At 44.9% G+C, this 21182-nt stretch overlaps 1 protein-coding gene across 2 annotated transcripts in view; it reads left to right on the top strand.

The window, feature by feature from the left end:
* Nucleotides 1–17369, top strand: part of vps26c (VPS26 endosomal protein sorting factor C) — a 32199-nt gene extending 14830 nt beyond the window's left edge. For both annotated transcript variants that reach the window (XM_033032501.1, XM_033032502.1), the window contains 5 exons: nt 1068–1148; nt 1452–1526; nt 8877–9027; nt 14740–14892; nt 17096–17369. In XM_033032501.1, the coding sequence (XP_032888392.1) occupies nt 1068–1148; nt 1452–1526; nt 8877–9027; nt 14740–14892; nt 17096–17178 (543 nt within the window). In that variant the 3' untranslated portion in view covers nt 17179–17369. The remainder of the gene's footprint in view (nt 1–1067; nt 1149–1451; nt 1527–8876; nt 9028–14739; nt 14893–17095) is intronic.
* The last annotated feature ends 3813 nt before the right edge of the window (nt 17370–21182 follow it).

Genomic DNA, 21182 nt, shown 5'->3' on the forward strand with positions numbered 1-21182 from the left:
TACTTAGGGATGCAGTCGTGGGTGAAGAGGGAGTAGAGGAGAGGGCTGAGCACACAGCCCTGTGGCACGCCGGTGTTCAGTGTTATAGTGGAGGAGGTGAGGTTGTTGACCCTAACAGACTGTGGTCTGTTGGTGAGGAAATCCAGTGTCCAGTTGCAGAGGGAGGTGGAGATGCCAAGCCCGCTGAGTTTGGTGATCAAGCTGGCGGGGATTACAGTGTTAAAGGCGGAGCTGAAATCAATGAACAGCAACCTGATGTAGGAGTTGTTGTTGTCCAGGTGGGTCAGGGCAGAGTGTAGGGCCGCCGATATGGCATCCTCTGTAGACCTGTTGGCCCAGTAGGCAAACTGATGGGGGTCCAGTGTGGGGGGGAGGCTGGCTTTGAGGTGAGCCAAGATCAGCCGCTCAAAGCACTTAGCAATGACAGGGGTGAGGGCCACTGGGCGGAAATCGTTGAGGCTCCCTGTGGCTGACTGTTTGGGCACTGGCACGATGGTTGATGTCTTGAGGCAAGTGGGGACAACACCCTGGGCCAGTGAGTGATTGAAAATGTCAGTAAAGACTGGGGATAGTTGTCCAGCACATGCCCTAAGCACCCGGCCAGGGATGCCATCGGGGCCGGCAGCTTTGTGCTCATTCACCTTGCTCAGTGCATCTTGTACAGCAGAGGTGGAGAGACTATGGGTTGTTCATTTGGGGGTGGAGCAACTTTGATGGCTGGGGTTTTGTTATCTCGGTCAAAGCGAGCATAGAAATGGTTTAGCTCGTCAGGAAGGGTGGCGTTGTCTGGGGGAGGGGTGTTAACTTTCTGGTAATCGGCAAGGGATTTGATTCCTTGCCACATGCGCCTGGGGTCAGAGTTGTTTTGGAAGTGCTCCTCAATCCGCCGTTTGTGATTGAGTTTGGCATTCCTAATTCCCATTTTCAGATTGGCCCTGGATGAGCTGTATCCCTCAGCGTCGCCAGATCTGAAAGCGGCATCGCGAGCCTTCAGTAGGAGTCTGAATATATTTTCTCTATTTTAAATTGATTACGCTCCAGTGTGATTTTCTTTGTGCCTCTTTCAGTACACACTCCGGTGTGATGTGCGACGTCCACTCCTTGCAAAGGACTTGATGAAGAGCTGTGAATTTATTCTGCATTCGTTGGTAAGTGGTGTCTGTGTTTTGAAAACTCGAGAGAGAGAGGGCGAATCAGCGCTTAGCGTTCATCTGGATTTCTTTAATTAAACTGAGTAGAACCTATAGCAGATTGACACTGGTTCTCATTTGTTGCTTCTCTGTCATGATGTACTTGGAGAATTTATATGAGAGAGAGAGAGCCACTGTATTGGAGGGAAAGCATGTTGAAAAATAAATGGACAGGGTTGCATGTTTTGAGCTGTATGTTGTTGTAATCTTTTTACTTTAATTGTTTTTAAAATTTATTTAATACGGTTTTTTCTTTTAAAGCCTCAGAAAGGCAGGTTAACACCCAGCCCTGTGGATTTCAGCATCACTCCCGAGTCGCTGCAAAATGTCAAAGAGGTGAGCTGCACTTTTGGTAAGAATTGGAGATTGGATGGGTTGAAGCCTTGTTAGGAAATGCATTTGCAAAGCAATTGGGGTGAAAAATATAAATTTAAAAACAATTAAAAGCCAAAATGACAATTGATTTGTGGTGAAGATATCATGGTTGCTGCTTGATCATTTGCAGAGAAGCACAGACTAAACAGTGTGGCCGGAGAATATCGTTTACATTGATTTGTCACAAGCAGGAAGCCAAATTTTGATCGGAAGAAGTGTCCCGACCCGAAACCTTGCCTATCCTTGTTCTCCAGCGATGCTGCCCGACTTGCTGACTTAATTCCAGCACTTTGTCCTTTATGCTCAAGATTCCAGCATCTGCCGTCCCGTGTGTCTCAGCCTCATTTTTTTAATTGGAAACTAAGAGATCAAGTCATTCACTTGTTCAATCTCCTGTTGACTGAACATGTAATTGTCTCATAACCCATTCTCAAGATCAAATTGAAGGTAGTTCTACACTCCTACAACTAGAGGGTTATCCACAAGTGAACTAATGTGATATACAGAATAATGAAATGCAGAGATAGAGTGGATGTGGAAAGGATGTTTCCACTATTGGGATAGTCTAGGACCAGAGGTCAGAATTAATGGGCGCTCTTTTAGAAAAGAGGTGAGGAGGAACCTCTTTAGTCAGAGGGTAGTTAATCTGTGGAACATTGCCACAGAGGGCTGAGGAGGCCAAATCAGTGGATATTTTTAAGACAGAGATAGACAAATTCTTGAATAGAACGGATGTCAAGGGTTATGGGGAGAAGGCAGGAAAATTGAATTAGGAGGCAGAGATTAGCCATGATTGAATGGCGTAGCAGACACGATGGGCTGAATGGCTTAATTCTACTCCTATAACTTGTGAACTTCTCTCTCTGGTCAGGTGGCAGTTCTTCAGTTCCGGTTTGGTAGCCTTGTATGACTTCCTGCAGTGACGCGGATGTTTGCTTTGTTTTCAAAGATACTTCAAAGCAGACAGTGTCAGAGTTCGTTCAAGTGAGTTTATTGTCATGTGTCCCTGATAAGACAATGAAATTCTTGCTTTGCTTCAGCACACAGAACATAGTAGGCATTTACTACAAAACAGATCAATGTGTCCATATACTATAATATAAATATATACACATATGAATAAATAAAATGATAAAGTGCAAATAACAGATGATTGGTTATTAATAATCAAAGTTTTGTCCGACCCAGGTTTAATAGCCTGATGGCTATGGGGAACTAGCTATTCCTGAACCTGGTTGTTGCAGTCTTCAGGCTTCCGTACCTTCTACCTGGGAGATGAGTCCAGGTAGGGAATTGGGAGATGGGTGAAGAAGCGTGATGTGTGGGGAAGGGGGGTGGTTGTAGTAGTTACCTAAAATTGGAGAATTCGATATCTCCAATGAAATGGACTATACTTCCGCCTACCCTGCCTCTTGTAAAGACTTTATCCACTTATTTCAGTTTCTCCATCACCCCCACATCTACCTCCAAGATGAGGCATTCCATTCTAGGACATTTGAGATGTTCTTGTTCTTTGGCAAGTGGTGTTTCCCCTACTGCTGCCATAGATGGATCCCTTATCTGCCTCCGTGTCCTGTAATTCTGCTCCAGCTCCCAGCACATCCTTCCTAAGATATGGGGCCCAAAACTACTCGCAATACTCCAAATGTGATCTGACAATATTGATATTCAGTTAAAATGATGCCTTCATGCACAGCTACTCTATATGTTACTCTTTTGTAGTAAATAGATGATGCTAAATCTCATGCTTGTTATGTGGGTGAGTGACTGATGTTGAGACAACCAGTGTCCAAATTACTGAGTTTGAAGCTTATATGAACTAGCGCAAGGGCGTTGGAAGTTTAGAAATAGACAAGTCTTGTCACAATTGTATGGTAAATCAAATTTCACTGTACTTTGGTACACGTGACAATAAAGGACCATTGAACCATTGATGTCAGTCGATAGACCATCTCCTGTGATGGAGACGGTGGGATATAGAAATGGCAGGGAGATGTTGGAAATGGTCCAAGTGAATTTGAGTATAGGATGGACATTAGCGGTGAAGTTAATGAAGTCAGTGAGTTCTGCATGGATGCAGGAAGTCGCCCCGAAGCAGTCATCAGTGCAGCGGAGATAGAGTTTGGGAATAGGGCCAGTGTACGCCTGGAACAGGGATTGTTCGGCGTACCCTACAAAGAGGCAGGCTCAGCTGGGGCCCCTACGAGTGCCCATGGCGATGCCTTGGACGACTGTTCCTATTTTCCTGTTAGACATTTCCTTTCTGCCAGCCTCGATTGAGTGAACATAGAAACATAGAAAATAGGCGCAGGAGTAGGCCATTCGGCCCTTCGAGCCTGCACTGCCATTCAATATGATCATGGCTGATCATCCAACTCAGTATCCTGTACCCGCCTTCTCTTCATACCCCCTGATCCCTTTAGCCACAAGGGCCACATCTAACTCCCTCTTAAATATAGCCAATGAACTGGCCTCAACTACCTACTGCGGCAGAGAATTCCAGAGATTCACCACTCTCTGTGTGAAAAATGTTTTTCTCATCTCGGTCCTAAAAGATTTCCCCCTTATCCTTAAACTGTGACCCCTTGTTCTAGACTTCCCCAACATCGGGAACAATCTTCCTGCAAAATAGCCTGTCCAACCCCTTAAGAACCTTCTCTTCACAGCTTGAAATATACTTTCCCCAGTGCCCGACAAAATACGGAGAGCAAGACTTAGTAATGCTCTTGTTGTGAGATGAACAATACACTCTACAGTTGGGGCAAGAACTTGCCATTTTCATATTTTAATTATTTGGTTTCCTAATTATCTGCTGCAGCTGTATGCAAAGGCCAGTGTTCTGTGGACCCTCTGTATTTAAATCATATAATCTTTGTTTCTATTCTACCTGACAAAGTGGATAATCACACATTTCCCTACTTGCTTAACCTACCTATGAACTTCAGCATCCTCCTCACAATTGAATCACTCCCCACCTCCTACATTTGTATTTTGAGCAAATGTATCTAGAATATACTCTTCATCCAAGTACATATTGAGGCCACTGCATTTATTCTTGTGCACCCCTCCATTTCCACTGCATGCATCGAAATGACCCATTTGCCTGACAGTATTGTTTGTTAACCAATTCCTCTATCTATCCTAAACTTCCATCAAAGCCATGAGCTCTTATGCAATAATCTTTTTTGATATGTTTCTATTGAATGTTCAGTCCAAATGTATTAAACTTACTGGTTCTCCTACATGAACACTACCTATTACTCAAATAATTCAATATATTTGTCAACGCTACGTTGCCTTCATAAAACTATGACTAAGCTTGACTATTTTCTCAGCATCCTACCGTTCTATAAAATGGAATTGAACACTTAAGACTTGGTCATTTCCTGCTCCTAATTCCCTTGTTCCATGATCTAGCAGACTGATTACCAGACTGATTCCTGGGATGTCAGGACTTTCATATGAAGAAAAACTGGATAGACTCAGTTTGTACACGCTAGAATTTAGAAGATTGAGGGGGGATCTTATAGAAACTTACAACATTCTTAAGGGGTTGGACAGGCTAGATGCAGGAAGATTGTCCCCGATGTTGGGGAAGTCCAGAACAAGGGGTCACAGTTTAAGTATAAGGGGGAAATCTTTTAGGACCGAGATGAGGAAAACATTTTTCACACAGAGAGTGGTGAATCTCTGGAATTCTCTGCCACAGAAGGTAGTTGAGGCCAGTTCATTGGCTATATTTAAGAGGTAGTTAGATGTGGCCCTTGTGGCTAAAGGGATCAGGGGGTATGGAGAGAAGGCAGGTACAGGATACTGAGTTGGATGATCAGCCTTGATCATATTGAATGGCGGTGCAGGCTCGAAGGGCAGAATGGCCTACTCCTACACCTATTTTCTATGTTTCTATGTTTCTATGAAGGGCAGAATGGCCTACTCCTACACCTATTTTCTATGTTTCTATGGGACCAATGGTTAGTTACAAACCTGTATGTCTTTGGAGCGTGAGAGGAAACCTGAGCACCCAGGGAAAACCCACGCGTCACGGGGAGAATGTCCAAACTCTGTACAGAGTGTCGGTATTGAACCCGGGTCTCTGGCGCTGTAAGGCAGTAGCTCTGCCGCTGTGCATGCTTTATCATTTAATAAGATCATGGCTAATCTGAATGTATCCTCATCACTCATTCCTGACTATTCGTGGGTACCTTTCATTTCCTTTCTTATCAAGAATCTATCTCTGCTTTTAAGAAATATCCTTTGAGGTAAATATTTTCAAAGCATATGATTCTTTGAGAGATTAGAAAACAGTTTCATTTCTGCCTTAATTGGACAGCTGTCTTGTATTTTCCGCAAGCAACCCTAATTGTAGATTTTCCCTTAAGGAGAGACATCCTCTTCATATCCACTCTGTCAGGATCTTAAATGTTTCAGTCTTGTCACCTCTCATTCTTGCAACTGCCAGGGGATATGATACCTTGCTATAATATCCATAATAATGTCTGTGCTCTAACCCTGCAGTACGTCGTTTATAGCTGACTTCCATGCAACATATGAACCACTCCTTGTGGAATATGAGCCACACGGGGGAGTAGTGTGACTATGGCTAACAAGAGAAGTTGAAAATTGTACTACTCTATAATGAAAGCTGTCGCCAGTAAAATAGTGAGTGACACTGGAGATTGCAAGAGGTTTTGTGCAAAGGAAGGGGTCAGCGAAAATAACCATGAGTTCTTTATAGATGGAGAAATTATTGTGGACCATAAAAGGTCAGTGCCGGTTTGCAGCAAGCACTTAAGAGGCACTGATTCTGAGAGGATTTTATTGCAATGTCTTACTGAGTTATAGAGAGCTCTGGTGATAGTGCACCTGAAGTTTGATTTCCTTCTTTCAAATGAGGTACTAACACACCATCGAGGGAATGCGGCGATGAATCCTGGTATGGTTCCTGGTCTGTAGGCATAAGGAACTGCAGATGCTAGTTTACAAAAATATCAGACGCACATTGCTGAAGTAACTCAGCGGGTCAGGCAGCATCTCTGGAGAACAAAGATAGGTGACATTTCGGTCAAGACCTTTCTTCAGACTGACTGGAGTAGTGGGGAGAAAGCTGGAAGAGAGGTGTGGGCAGGACCAAGACTGGCAAGTGAAGGGTGGATACAGGGGAGGGGTTTGATTTTCAGATGGTTGGACAATTAACAGATGAAAAGACAGTGAGATAAGGATAATAGAGGTGTAAAATGTGAAGCCTTAGGAAGCAATATTCTGTTAACCACCTTTGTAAAAAGAAGCAGACTGGGAAGTGTTAGTTTTTATGTGATCGGGGTGTTTGAAAGAAAAAAATAAGATGCAAATAACATAAGCAATTTGGAAAGCACAGAGTGTATTTGTCTCTTAATAAGGGATTGGAGTATAAAAGTAACAGTCGGTATTATTGTCTAGGGCTTTGAGACCTTGGAGAGCTTTGTATTCGGCTTCTTGTGAGCAATTTTGGGCACCATATCCGAGGAAGGATGCGCTGGCTCTGAAGAGGGTCCAGAAGAGGTTTGATCCCAGGAATGATGCCAGGAATGAGTAGGTTAACATATGATGAGCGTTTGATGGCACTGGAGTTTAGAAGAATGAGGGGGGGGGGGACCTCTTTGAATACTGAAAGGCTTGGATAGAGTGGATGTGGAGAGGATTTTTCCACCGGTGGGAGAGTCTAGGACTAGAGGTCATAGCCACAGAATTAAAGGATGTTCTTTTGGGAAGGAGATGAGGAAGATTTTTTTTTAGTCAGAAGATGGTGAACCTGTGGAATTCTTTGCCACAGAAGGTGTGGAGGCAAAGTCGGTGTATATATTTAAGGCATGGATAGATAGATTCTTGATTAGTACGGTGTCAGGGGTTATGGGGAGAAGGCAGGAGAATGGGGTTAGGAGGGAGAGATTTATCAGCCATGATTGAATGGCCGATTAGACTTGATGGGCAGAATGGCTAATTTTGCTCCTATCTCTTCTCGCTGACATTTGGTGAAATGAAGATTCATTACATTGATTCTTGGGCAGTGGTGATTGAGGGGCAATTTCATAGGCAAGCTCCAAAGACGTGGAAGTATGTAGGTTAATTGGCTTGGTGTGTATGTGTAAATTGTTCTTAGTGTGTGTAAGATAGTGTAAATATGCGGGGATTCCTGGTCAGTGCAGGCTCGGTGGGCCAAAGGGACTGTTTTTACGTAGTTTTTCTAAACTAAACTAGACTAAACAAGCTCTCAGGAATTGAGAAGTATGAAGTTGAAGTCTACATCATTAATGAGGTAGATCGTAATGAAGATGTTTCCTTGAATTAAAAAGGTTGAGTTGCTGCCTTACGGTGCCAGAGACCCGGTTCAATCCTGACTACGGGTGCTTGTCTGTATGGAGTTCCCACGTTCTCCCCGTGACCTGCGTGGGTTTGCTCCAGGAACTTTGGTTTCCACCCACCCAAAGACGTACAGATTTGTCAGTTAATTGGCTTGGTATATATGTTAAAATTGTCCCTAGTGTAGGATGGTGTTAATGTGCGGGGATTGCTGGTCGGCGTGGACTCTGTAGCCAAAGGGCCTGTTTCCACGCTGTATCTCTAAACTAAACTAAATTATTACAGGCTTTAAAAGGTAGTTTGTGATGAAGATGCTTCCTTGATTGGAAAATCTAATACTAAATGTAGACTGGATATCAAAGACTTAAAGTAAAGAGTTAGTAATTTAATATCGAGAGGAATTTTCACATTTGAAAGAATGTGACACTTGGCCTTTAAGAGCATTCAAGTGTAAAATTGATTTTTCAGCACTGACGGATTTAAAGAGATAGTGTAGAAAGGTAGAGTTGATCAGCCATTATTGCACTGACTAATAGAGCCACATTGTGCAGCGTATCTTTGTGTAACATTTTGTGTTTGTGTTTACAAGTCACTTGTAGATCCTCCAAGGCTGTTCTGGATGGTATCAGTTGAGCACCAACTACAATGCAGATCTTCTCATTTGATATATAGGAAAGAACTGCAGATGCTGGTTTAAACTGACGATAGACACAAAAAGCTAGGGCAACTCGGCGGGTCAGGCAGCATCTCTGGAGAAAAGGAATAGGTGACGTTTCGCGTCCAGACCATTCTGCAGATTGAGAGTCAGGGGAAAGGGAAACGAGAGATACAGACGATGATATAGCGAGATCTAGCACAAATGACTGAAAGATATGCAAAAAGTAACGATGATCATTTGATAGCTGCATTGCACGGTCGTTCCTTCTGCCGACTTTATTTTTGAATCCTGTCAAACGTTTCCAACCTTCCTTCCAGAGGACGCCGCTGCCTGGATTCAAAATCCGTGGCCGCCTCGACTCGACAAACTGCATCATCACCCAGCCACTGACGGGCGAGCTGATGGTGGAGAATCTGGACGTGCCCGTCAAGAGCATCGAGCTGCAACTGGTGCGGGTGGAAACCTGCGGTGAGTGTTGTACCTCCGGAGTAACTCCTTTAGCTTATTGTGCTTGACCATACCCATATATCATCGTGCAAGATTGAGAAGTATTCATTTAAGTTAATGGAAATCTCAATGGAAATAAAACAGAAATCATGCTAATTGGCTCAAAGTCCACACTCTCCAAAACCCACCCGTTCACCATTTCAGTTGATGGCTCACCCATACCCACCTCCTCCCATGTCAAAAGTCTCGGCGTCATTCTGGACAGTACATTTTCCTTTGGCCCCCACATCAGCAATATCACACGCTCTGCATACTTTCATCTCCGCAACATCTCCAGACTCCGCCCCTCCCTCTCCAAAGACAATACAAAAGTCCTCATCCACGCTCTGGTCACATCCCGCATCGATTACTGCAACGCCCTCCTCACTTGCACCTCCAATAAACGTCTTCATCGCCTCCAATGCATTCAGAACTCTGCAGCCCGGATCATCACCCGCACCAGATCATCGGACCACATCACACCCATCCTCACTCAGCTCCACTGGCTCCCTGTGCACCATCGGATTAACTACAAGATTTTACTGCTGACCTTCAAAGCCCTACACCACCTTGCTCCCCAATACCTCTCTGACCTGCTGCTACCATACACTCCTTCCCGGTCACTTCGTTCCTCCTCAGCTGCAATTTTAACTGTCCCCACATTTAGACTCAGCACCATGGGTGCCAGAGCCTTCAGCTGCTCTGCCCCACGTCTCTGGAACACTCTCCCACCTCCCATCCGTCACCTGGACATTATCGATCAATTCAAATCACAACTCAAAACACACTTGTTTAGATTAGCATACCCGACATAACTTCCACCATGTTCACCCTGATTTTAATGACTTAAAATGTTTTGTGTATTTTATTTTATTATTTTTTTATTTTTATTTGTTTTAATCAACTTGATTTTAATATTGATAAATGTATTGTGATTTTATGTCCTGTAAGGTGTCCTTGGGTGTCCAGAAAGGCGCCAGCAAATAAAATGCATTATTATTATTATTAAGTTAGAGACTAAGTGCGGAAGTAACTCAGTGGGTCAGGCAGCCTCTTTAGTTTAGAGATACTGCGCGGAACCTGGTCCCTTTGGCCCACCGCGTCCGTGCTGACCAGCGATCCCCGCACACCAACACTATCCTACACACACGAGGGATAATTTACACATATACCAAGCTTATTAACCTACATACCTGTACGTCTTTGGAGCGTGGGAGGAAACCAAAAATCTTGGAGAAAACCCAGGCAGGTCACGGGGAGAATGTACAAACTCCGTACAAACAACGCCTGTAGTCAGGATCGACTACCGGATCTCTGGCGCTGCAAGCGATACAAGGTAGTAATTCTATCGTTGCGCCACCGTGACCCTCTGGGTGAAAAAGTGGATAGGTGACGTTACGTGTTGGGGATCCTTCTTTAGACCTGACCCAATCCATTTTCTCCGGAGATGCCGCCTGACCTGTTAAGTTACTCCAGAATTTTGTGTCTCAAAATGCCAACATCCCATGTTCAAGTCTGAAGACAATAGAGTCCAGTTTGCTTCAAGAACCATGCGTTATGGGGACCAGTAATCCAAGAGATGTGGATAAGACACAGGATCTGCTGCAGTAATGAGTGACATAGTCTGGCAAGGATCCATATCACATAATGCCGCTTCTTTCTGGTTCGTCTGATGGAGCAAGAATACAACTGAGCCAAAGAACTTAAATTTATAATAAAAATGAACTGCAGATGCTGGTTTATACCACAGATATACACACACTATGCTGGAGTAACTCAGCGGGTCAGACAGCATCTCTGGAGAACAGGAATAGGTGACTTTGAATCGAGACCCTTCTTCAGACTAAGGGAGGTGGACTCCACCCTTCCATTTGTTCTCGCCTTTTTTTCGCCTCCAGTTCCCCAACCCTACCTCTATCTTTCAGTCTGAATGAGGTCCTGTTTTGGGCAAGATTCAACAAGGCAAAGCGAAACAAAATGAAAAAGGGAAGATATTGAAAGTGGAGGATCAAAAAAAACAATTGGCTATACCTCACAGATCTTTTAAAGTAGAAGGATCTACATGTCTATACATGGTTAAGAGGTATGCTGATGTTTTCTTGAGCTGAGACACAGAATACAAGAGCAAGGCTAGTACGCCTGGAGCACAGATGGAGAATCAGTTTGTGTTGGAAGGAACTGCAGATGCTGGTTCATGCCAAAGATAGACACAAAATGCTGGAGTAATTCAGCAATTCAGGCAGCATTGCTGGAGAAAAGGAATGGGTGATGTTCGGGTCTGTCTGAGGAAGGGTCTCGGCCCGAAACGTCACCTATTCCTTTTCTCCAGAGATGCTGCCTGATCTGCTGAGTTACTCCAGCGTTTTATTGTCCATCTACAAGAAGGTGCTAGAACTGTACACATCAGATAGATCACAGCCGGAGTACTGCCAAAGCATCACATTGGTTATTGGTTTATTATTGTCACACGGCACTGGGCCTGGACTCGCTGGAGTTTAGAAGGATGAGGGGGTAGCTCGTTGAAACGTAACAAATTGAAAAGACTAGGCTTGTATTCACTGGAGTTTAGAAGGATGAGGGTAGATCTTATAGAAACATATATATAAAATTATAAAAGGACTGGACAAGCTAGATGCAGGAAAAATGTTCCCAATGTTGGACGAGTCCAGAACCAGGGTCCACAGTCTTAGAATAAAGGGGAAGCCATTTAAGACTGTGAGAAAAACCTTTTTCACCCAGAGAGTTGTGAATTTGTGGAATTCCCTGCCACAGAGGGCAATGGAGGCCAAGTCACTGGATGGATTTGACAAAGAGTTAGATAGAGCTCTCGGGGCTAGTGGTATCAAGAGATATGGGGAGAAGGCAGGCATGGGTTATTGATTGGGGACAATCAGCCATGATCACAATGAATGGTGGTGCTGGCTCAAAGGGCCGAATGGCCTCCTCCTGCACCTATTTTCTATGTTTCTATGAATAGTGAAAGGCCTGGATAGAGTGGATGTGGAGAGGATGTTTCCACAAGTGGTAGAGTCTAGGACCAAAGACCATAGCCTCAGAATAAAAGGACGTCCCTTTAGAAAGGAGGGGGGATTTATTTTGTCAGAGGGTGGTGAATCTATGGAATTCATTGCCACAGAAGGCTGTGGAGATCAAGTCAATAGATATTTTTAAGGCAGAGATTGACAGATTCTGGATTAGTACGGGTGTTAGGGGTTATGGGGGGGAAGGCAGGAGAATGGGGTTGGGAGGGATAGATATAGAGAGAGAAGACTTGATGGGCCGAATGACCTTATTCTGCTCCTATAACTTCTGAACATGTATTGAGATACAGTGAAAAATCTTTTGCATACTGTCCTTATAGGTTATCCTCACATGGGACGACAGATGGCACAATGGGCTAAGTGTTCGGCTGGCAACCGGAAGGTAGCCGGTTCGAATCCCGCTTGGAGTGCATACTGTCGTTGTGTCCTTGGGCAAGACACTTCACCCACCTTTGCCTGTGTGTGAATGTGTGTGAGTGATTGGTGGTGGTCGGAGGGGCCGTAGGCGCAGATTGGCAGCCACGCTTCCGTCAGTCTGCCCTAGGGCAGCTGTGGCTACAGAAGTAGCTTACCACCACCGAGTGTGACTGAGGAGTGAATGAATAATGCAATGTAAAGCGCCTTGAGTATTAGAAAGGCGCTATATAAATCCCATCCATTATTATTATTATTATGGTTGCAATCAAACCATGTGTACACAATGGGCATGTAACTTCTCAGACACACCTCAGACACTCTCCGCCGCCTCCACGCATTCCACTCTCTGGGCCCTCACCCCCTCATCTTCACCATGGATGTCCGGTCACTCTACACCTCCATCCCCCACCAGGATGGCCTCAGAGCCCTCCGGTTCTTCCTCGACCAGAGGAGCAACCTTTACCCAGCCACTGACACTCTCCTCCGCTTAGCGGAGTTGGTCCTCACCCTCAATAACTTTACATTTGACTCTTCCCATTTCCTCCAAACACAAGGCGTAGCTATGGGCACACGCATGGGCCCCAGCTACGCCTGCCTCTTTGTCGGGTACGTTGAACAATCCTTGTTCGATGCGTACCAGGGCCCCATCCCCGACCTCTACCTCCGCTACATTGACGACTGCTTTGGTGCCACCTCCTGCACCCACACACAACTGACTGACTTCATCCACTTCACCACCAACTTCCATCCGGCACTCCAATACACCTGGACGATTTCCGACACTTCCCTACCATTCCTTGACCTCACCATCTCCATCGCAGGGGACAGACTCCTGACCGACATACATTACAAACCCACTGACTCACATGGCTATCTGGACTACACGTCTTCCCACCCTGCCCCCTGTAAAGACTCCATCCCCTACTCCCAATTCCTCCGCCTACGCCGCATCTGTTCCCAGGATGAGACATTTCATACCAGGGCATCGGAAATGTCCTCGTTCTTCAGGGAACGGGGATTCCCCTCCGCCACCATAGATGAGGCTCACACCAGGGTCTCATCCATACCCCGTAACACTGCTCTCTCTCCCCATCCCCGCACACGCAACAAGGGCAGAGTCCCTCTGGTCCTCACCTTTCACCCCACCAGCCGGCAAATACAACACATAATCCTCCGCCATTTCCGCCACCTCCAACGTGACCCCACCACTCGCCACATCTTCCCATCTCCCCCCATGTCTGCCTTCCGCAAAGACCGCTCCCTCCGCAACTCCCTCGTCAATTCTTCCCTTCCCTCCCGCACCACCCCCTCCCCGGGCACTTTCCGTTGCAACCGCAAGAAATGCAACACCTGTCCCTTCACCTCCCCCCTCGACTCCATTCAAGGTCCCAAGCAGTCGTTCCAGGTGCGACAAAGGTTCACCTGTATCTCCTCCAACCTCATCTACTGCATCCGCTGCTCTAGATGTCAGCTAATTTACATCGGTGAGACCAAGCGTAGGTTGGGCGACCGTTTCGCCGAACACCTCCGCTCAGTCCGCCTTAACCTACCTGACCTCCCGGTGGCTCAGCACTTCAACTCCCCCTCCCATTCCCAATCCGACCTCTCTGTCCTGGGTCTCCTCCATTGCCAGAGTGAGCAACAGCGTAAATTGGAGGAACAGCACCTCATATTCCGTCTGGGGTCCTTGCGCCCTTATGGCATCAGCATTGAATTCCCCCAATTTGGCTAGCCTGTGCTGTCCCCTCCCCTTCCTTCACCCTCTAGCTGTCTCCTCCCACCCTCCCATCCGCCCGCCCTCGGGCTCCTCCTCCTCCCTTTTTCCTTCTTTCTTTCCCCACCCCCCATCAGTCTGAAGAAGGGTTTCGGCCCGAAACGTCGCCTATTTCCTTCGCTCCATAGATGCTGCTGCACCCGCTGAGTTCCTCCAGCAATTTTGTGTACCTTCGATATTCCAGCATCTGCAGTTCCCTTTTGAACACGGGTATGTAACTTCATTTGGTTTAAATATTGTGATACCATTTCTGATTTCCATGGGCATTATCATGTGGCTATTTGTGGAATCATGTGTGTGAATTGGTTTAACTGTTTTCCCAACAAAGTGCATTGTGCTATTTTTGAACAATTCAAAAGGCACTTCACTGACTTTAAACAGCTTGTGGACATTAAATTGCAAAATAACTTGTGTAAATGCAAATCTTTATTTTCCAACTAACTTCTCCAATAACTGAATTAGGTTGTGTCGAGGGTTACGCCAGAGATGCCACAGAAATTCAAAACATCCAGATAGCTGATGGCAACATTTGTCAAGGTTTGGCCATTCCCATCTACATGGTGTTTCCCCGGCTGTTTACTTGCCCCACGCTGGAAACAACTAATTTCAAAGTCGGTAAGTATGAGCTCCCAGTTTTGTCTGCATTTGCTTCTTTTCTGGGGCATAAAAGTCTTACAGCGTGGAAACAGGCCCTTCGGCCCAACTTGTCCACGCTGATCAACATGCCCCATCTACACTAGTCCCACCTGCCTGCCTTTGGCCCTTATCTCACTAAACCTATCCTATCCATGTACCAGCATTTTATTTATGCTAAGGATGATGCCAAAGATTAGAGACTTTTCCCTTTAATTTCAATTTGACCAGTGTCTGAATGTTATCATTGAATGAGGAGGAAGGAACTGCAGAATGAATAGGAAAGAACCGAAGACACACAAAATGCTTGAGCAACTCAGCTGATCAGGCAGCATCTCTGGAGAACAGGAGGTGGTGATGCCCCGGGTCAAAACCCTTCCCCATAACTTTATCTACTTGATCGCTGATTGGAGAGAGCTCTGAATAGTGAATATTCAGAGCATTCACCCAGTCTGTGCGACCAAATTTAGATTAACAATGAGCGGCCTGGACAATCTCTCATGTCCTTCACCACGACTGCTAAAGATGCTCAATTTGTGACCCTGTGTCTGGTCGCGGGGTGGATATATGAGTCCCTTGGCACTGAATGAAGAATCATCTCGGTGTTGCCACATGCTGCTTGCATGAACTGGTGTGCACTTTGGCCGTTGCATAGGCCACGTGTTTAAGACAGTGATCCACTGTTCAGCCAGGACACTGCCAGCTCAGTCAGTGATGGTCCACCTAACCCTTCTCGGTTGATGGATAATGAAGCCCCACACAATCACGGAGAGGATGTTTCCACTCATGGGAGAGTAGGACCTGTGGCCATAGCCTCAGACTACAAGGACGTACCTTTGGAAAGGAGATGAGGGGAAATTTCTTTAGTCAGAAAATGGTGAATCTGTGGAATTCATTGCCATAGAAGGCTGTGGAGGCCAAGTCAATGGATATTTTGGAGATTGCCAAATTTTTAATTAGTGTGGGTGTCAGGGGTTATGGGGAGAAGGCAGGAGAATGGAGTTAAGATGGGAAAGATAGATCAGCCATGATTGGATGGTATAGTAGCGATGGGCCGAATGGCCTTATTCTGCTCTACACACATGTGAACCCAGGCATCTTCTATATCTTTGTTACTTTCAGTTCTTCCAGATGTTGCTCAGGATGGAGGAACACATATATCTGGCGAGGACAGTAGGCAGTATTCATGAGAAGGTTTACTTGTCATGTTTGACTGGTTACATGAGATTGTGTGAGGCCTGTAATTGATGTTGAAGACTCCCAAGTCTTCTTTTTCTATCTCCCCTGCTGGCTCCATCTGGGGGGAGAGACAGCAATCGAGATAGCAGAGTGTGCCAATTGCCTGTAAGATATGATTCCATTAATGTGATGATATTAAGCTGCTACCTCACCCATCTGTGGAACACCTCTCCCAATTTAGACACCAATTCCAGGATGCGTTTTGGAAGGACTTTGCAAGGTTGACTCGGCTGGGAATGCCATTGCCATGTATGTGCGTGGGTCGATCCCAGGCGATTCATCAGGTCATTCAATGTGCAAGGTAGACTGCGGCAGATAGTTAGCATTTTCATTCCTTGTCATCAACAGTGCTTTGGCCTGCCCCTCATTCAGTTGGTTAAGGGACTAGTGTCTACATGATTGCTTCATGACAAGAATGAAGACTCCCCTAGCTCCACAGTGGATGGCTTGCCCCTTTACAGAGATTAGTGAATGACACAGGTTCTCCTCTGGTTTGTGATGGGGTGGTGGGCGGGAGGATGTCCTTGTGGTTTTGTGGCTTCTTCTTGATCTGATAATATGATGGGTTTGGTGAGTTATTTTGAAGTAAGTTCAAGCAGACGCTATACATGTGTGGGAAAATACTGAAGTCAATATAAGTTTAACATTGGAATTCACACCTACTGTGCTAACCCTTTTAAAAATGCTAATGTTTGCTATTCACAGCACATCCATCAGGAATTTTAGCTCGCATTTCTAAATGCTGCCACTAGTTCACAAATCTTATGAAATAGAAACATAGAACATGGAAAATAGGTGCAGGAGTAGGCTTTCCGGCCTATTCTTTTACAAACTAAGAGTGAGGGAACAACAATCTTTTACCATATGTGTAATATTTGGTTGGGGGCATGCAGAAGTAAGACGTGATGAAGTAACAGTTATAACTGGCATCTTTTCTTCTTTACAGAATTTGAAGTGAATGTTGTGGTGATTCTTCAGGACGATCACCTGATCACGGAGAATTTCCCGCTTAAAATCTACCGCTTTTGAGTTCTGCAGGGGCAGAGCTATTGATTTGGAGAAGTGCAGCATTGGAGTTCACAACGGACTTTGTTGTTCGACAACTAATTCGCATTCCATTCCGAGAAGCTCATTTGTACAAATCGTGGCCTACGGTCATTTTTTTTTGAGAACTGGACAATTTTCTTATTTAAAAGATAATAAATATTTGCACAATTGTGTTTCCCCGCGAACGTATTCACTCCTTGGGGAAATGAGCACATTAAACACAATTGGTTTGTAAAGCATATGGGATCTTCGGCTTGCAAAGAGGCGCTGTGGTACAGTTGCTGCTGCCTTACTGCGCCAGAGACCCGGGTTCGATCCCGACTGCGGGTGCTGTATGTATGGATTTTAATGTATTAAACTATTAATGTATTGGCTTTGTAGGGAGTGTGGCGTAGATTTGCCAAAATCTACTACAAACCTACTGACTCCCATAGCTATCTTGACTACACTTCTTCACACCCTGCTTCCTGTAAAGACTCTATCCAAAAGCTCTATCCAAAGGACCCAAACAGTCTTTCCTGGTGAGGCAGAGGTTCCCTTGCACCTCCTCCAACCTCATCTGCTGTTCCAGGTGCCGACTTCTCTACATCGGCGAGACCAAGCGCAGGCTCGGCGATCGTTTCACTGAACATGTCTGCTCAGTCTGTCTTAACCTACCTGATCTCCCGGTTCCTCAGCACTTCAACTCCCCCTCCCATTCCCAATCTTACCTTTCTGTCCTGGGCCTCCTCCATTGTCAGAGTGAGGCCCAGCGCAAATTGGAGGACCTCATATTTCGCTTGTGCAGTTTACACCCTAGCGGTATGAACGTTGACTTCTCTAACTTCAGATTGCCCCTGCTTTCCCTCTCTATACCCCCCCCCCCCCCCCCCTTCCCAGTTCGCCCACTAGTCTCACTGTCTCCGACTACATTCTATCTTTGTCCCTCCCCTGACATCAGTCTGAAGAAGGGTCTCAACCCGAAACATCACCCATTCCTTCTCTCCAGAGATGTTGCATGACCCGCTGAGTTACTCCAGAACTTTGTGTCTACCTTTGCCAAAATGATGCCTGGACTCTAAAGATTAACATTATTACATAAACTCAAATTCCTAGAATTTGATCCATTGAGATCCTGCTAATGTGCAAAGTTAGGTATTGGTTTATTATTCGCGTGTATCGAGATATGGTTCCTTTTGAATCAGATCATGCTATGCACGAGTGCAATCAAGTCATACACAAGTACATGTTGGAAGTGGCTGGGGCAGTATCACTAGCATTTGAGGTACTTGACCAGGCAAATTTAGTTTAGTTTAGAGATGCAGCATGGAAACAGACCTTTGACCCACTGAGTCTGCGCCAACCAACGATCACCAGTGCACTAGTTCTGTCATTCTCATTTGGGACACTACACGGAAGCCAATTAACCTACAAACCTGCACGTCTTTGCAATGTGGGAGGAAACTAGAGCACCCAGAAAGAACCCACGCAGTCATAGGGAGAACGTACAAACTCCGTACAGACAGCACTCATGGTCAGGATTGAACCCGGGTCTCTTGGGCTATAAAGCAGCAGCTCTACTAAATGTGAGCTCATTTCTACTTGATGTCGAACAGGTAGTGCAGAGAGAAAAGTAGCAGAGTGCAGAATATAGCTTTACAACATTGTGTTACAGTTACAGAGAAAAGGTCGCATCCCCAACAAAGGTAGGTTGGAAGAAGGAAGGACAGTTCAACGGTCTGATAATGGGGAGAAGCTGTTCCTGAGTGGTGGTAGGTGCTATCAAACATTTGTATCTTCCACCCCATTGTAGAGGGGAGAAGAGGGTGTATGAAGGGTGAAATAGGTCCTTGATCATGTTAGTTCTCAAGAAAAGCCCTTTTGTGAGTGAAATAAGGATAACAGAAGTAACTTCTGCAAACAGCTACAGACTCGCAGTCAATTTTAATTCTGAGACTGACTCTAATCAGTTATTGATGGATGAGGAGTGGCAGAGACTGGTTGGATCACTGACAATCATGATGATGTTACAGGAACAGGCCTGCGAACCTAACTTTTGTTCTCAAAAGAGATTAGTTCAGGACTTGTTAAACAATATGTACACGTTGAATGTGGCTAGAGCAATATCACTAGCATTTATGAGGTGCTTGATCATGGATATGTGAGCCAATGTTTATTAGAACTAGAATGCAAGGCTTTGACTTTCCAGTGTCAAAAAGCTAGTTAACTATGAATGGCAAAACCATTCTCCAATGGAAAATGAAGGTGAAACTACTTCAGCTTTGTGTAAAGCAAAGATCATCGAGCCGTTGATCTTTGGTGTAATGTGTGAAATGGAAATGGAGCTTCTGCAGGTTAATTGTTTGCTGAACATAGAAACAGGCCTTTAATTTATCAGCATTTCAACAAAATGATAATTGAGGTTGGGATAAGCAATCGCATTTGTGTGGGTGTAATTATAACTTTTGAGAAATTATAATTTGTTATAAGGCCCTTGCTATTAAATATGACTGATATTACTTAGCTTCAACCACTGCTAACGAGGGTTTAATATGATTTCAGCTTTTCCAATTTTCCTCTTGCAGCATCTAATAACAAAGTCAATCTAATTAAAAATTTCAATTGTTAATTTGTTTACATACATTTTGAGCAAACTGTTTTGAAAGGGGGGAAAAAGGACACAAAGTGCTGGAGTAACTCAGTGGGGCAGGCAACATCTCTGGAAAACATGGATAGGTGACGTTTTGGATCAGGACCCTTTGGATCTTTCTGGTTTGGTCTCGAGATGGGAAGATGTGACTGGTGGCGGGATCACATTGAAGGTGGCAGAAGTGTCGGCTAACGATGAGTTGGATGTGATGGTTAGTGGGGTGAAAGGTAAGGACGAGGGGAACTCTATCCTTGTTCTGTCTGGGTGAGGGTGTAAGCAGAACTGCGAGATGCAGAGGAGACACAGAGATGTGATGGAGAAAGCGAAGAGAGGTGTCGGAGATAGTCCATGTGAAATTGAGGGCAAGGTCCTAAGGAATAGTAGTAGAATTAGGCCATTCGGCCCATCAAGTCTACCACCGTTCAATCATGCTGATCTATCTCTCCCTCCTAACCCCATTCTCCTGTCTTCTCCCCATAACCTCTGACACCTGTACTAATCATCTTTGCCTTAAAAATATCCACTGAAGTCAATGAATTCTGCACAGCTGCAGGAGGCAGCCCCCATGCAATTGTTAATGTAGCAGAGAAAGAATTGGGGAATGGTGCTGTGTTACATTGAACAGTCCTTGCTGCAAATGTAACCAACAAGCTATGCCTGCTCCTGCCCCTTTCCCATCCATTGAGTTACTGCAGCTGTGTTTGTGGATTAAGGTTCAAAATAATGGAGCAGAATTAATGAACCAACTGGTTGCACAATAATATTTGGTAATTTACAGCTAGCTGAAAGTTAGATAACACCACTCAAAAAAAAAAAAGGTTCTCTGATGTTTGATCACTGACAGTTTGGTTATATTCTCTTTAATGCGTCTGTGTTGCTGTTTGACTCTCCAGTGTAATGTTTAAGGAAGCCAGCATCCTATGCTGCTTGGTTAACTCTGAATGATTCTCTGAAGAAGTTTGGTTATTGCAATATGCCTGAAATGCTTAGGAGTATAGGAAATATTCATGCAAACCTGAGGTTAGAGATCACTTTGTTTTTTTCATGGGAAATGAATTCAGATATACGACAGAGGCATGAAAGCAGTAATGATGAAACGCTCAATTTTTGGACTTTTATTCAAATGCAGGAAACTGGCCTGTGCTGCCTGTACTATGTTAAATGCCTCATGTAAAAGTTTAAATATTCCTGTTTTATTCTGTCCTTTTTTTAAAGGTTAACAGGACTATGGATATACACCCATGGTGGTGTATCAAACACACTAATTCAGTTACAGTGATAATATGAGGTGGCACGGTGAAGGGTCAGTGAAGTTGCTGCCTTACAGCGCCAGAGACTGGTTCGATCTATGGGTGAC

Source organism: Amblyraja radiata, chromosome 14 (genome assembly GCF_010909765.2).
Source record: "Amblyraja radiata isolate CabotCenter1 chromosome 14, sAmbRad1.1.pri, whole genome shotgun sequence".
Classification (NCBI taxonomy): domain Eukaryota; kingdom Metazoa; phylum Chordata; class Chondrichthyes; order Rajiformes; family Rajidae; genus Amblyraja; species Amblyraja radiata.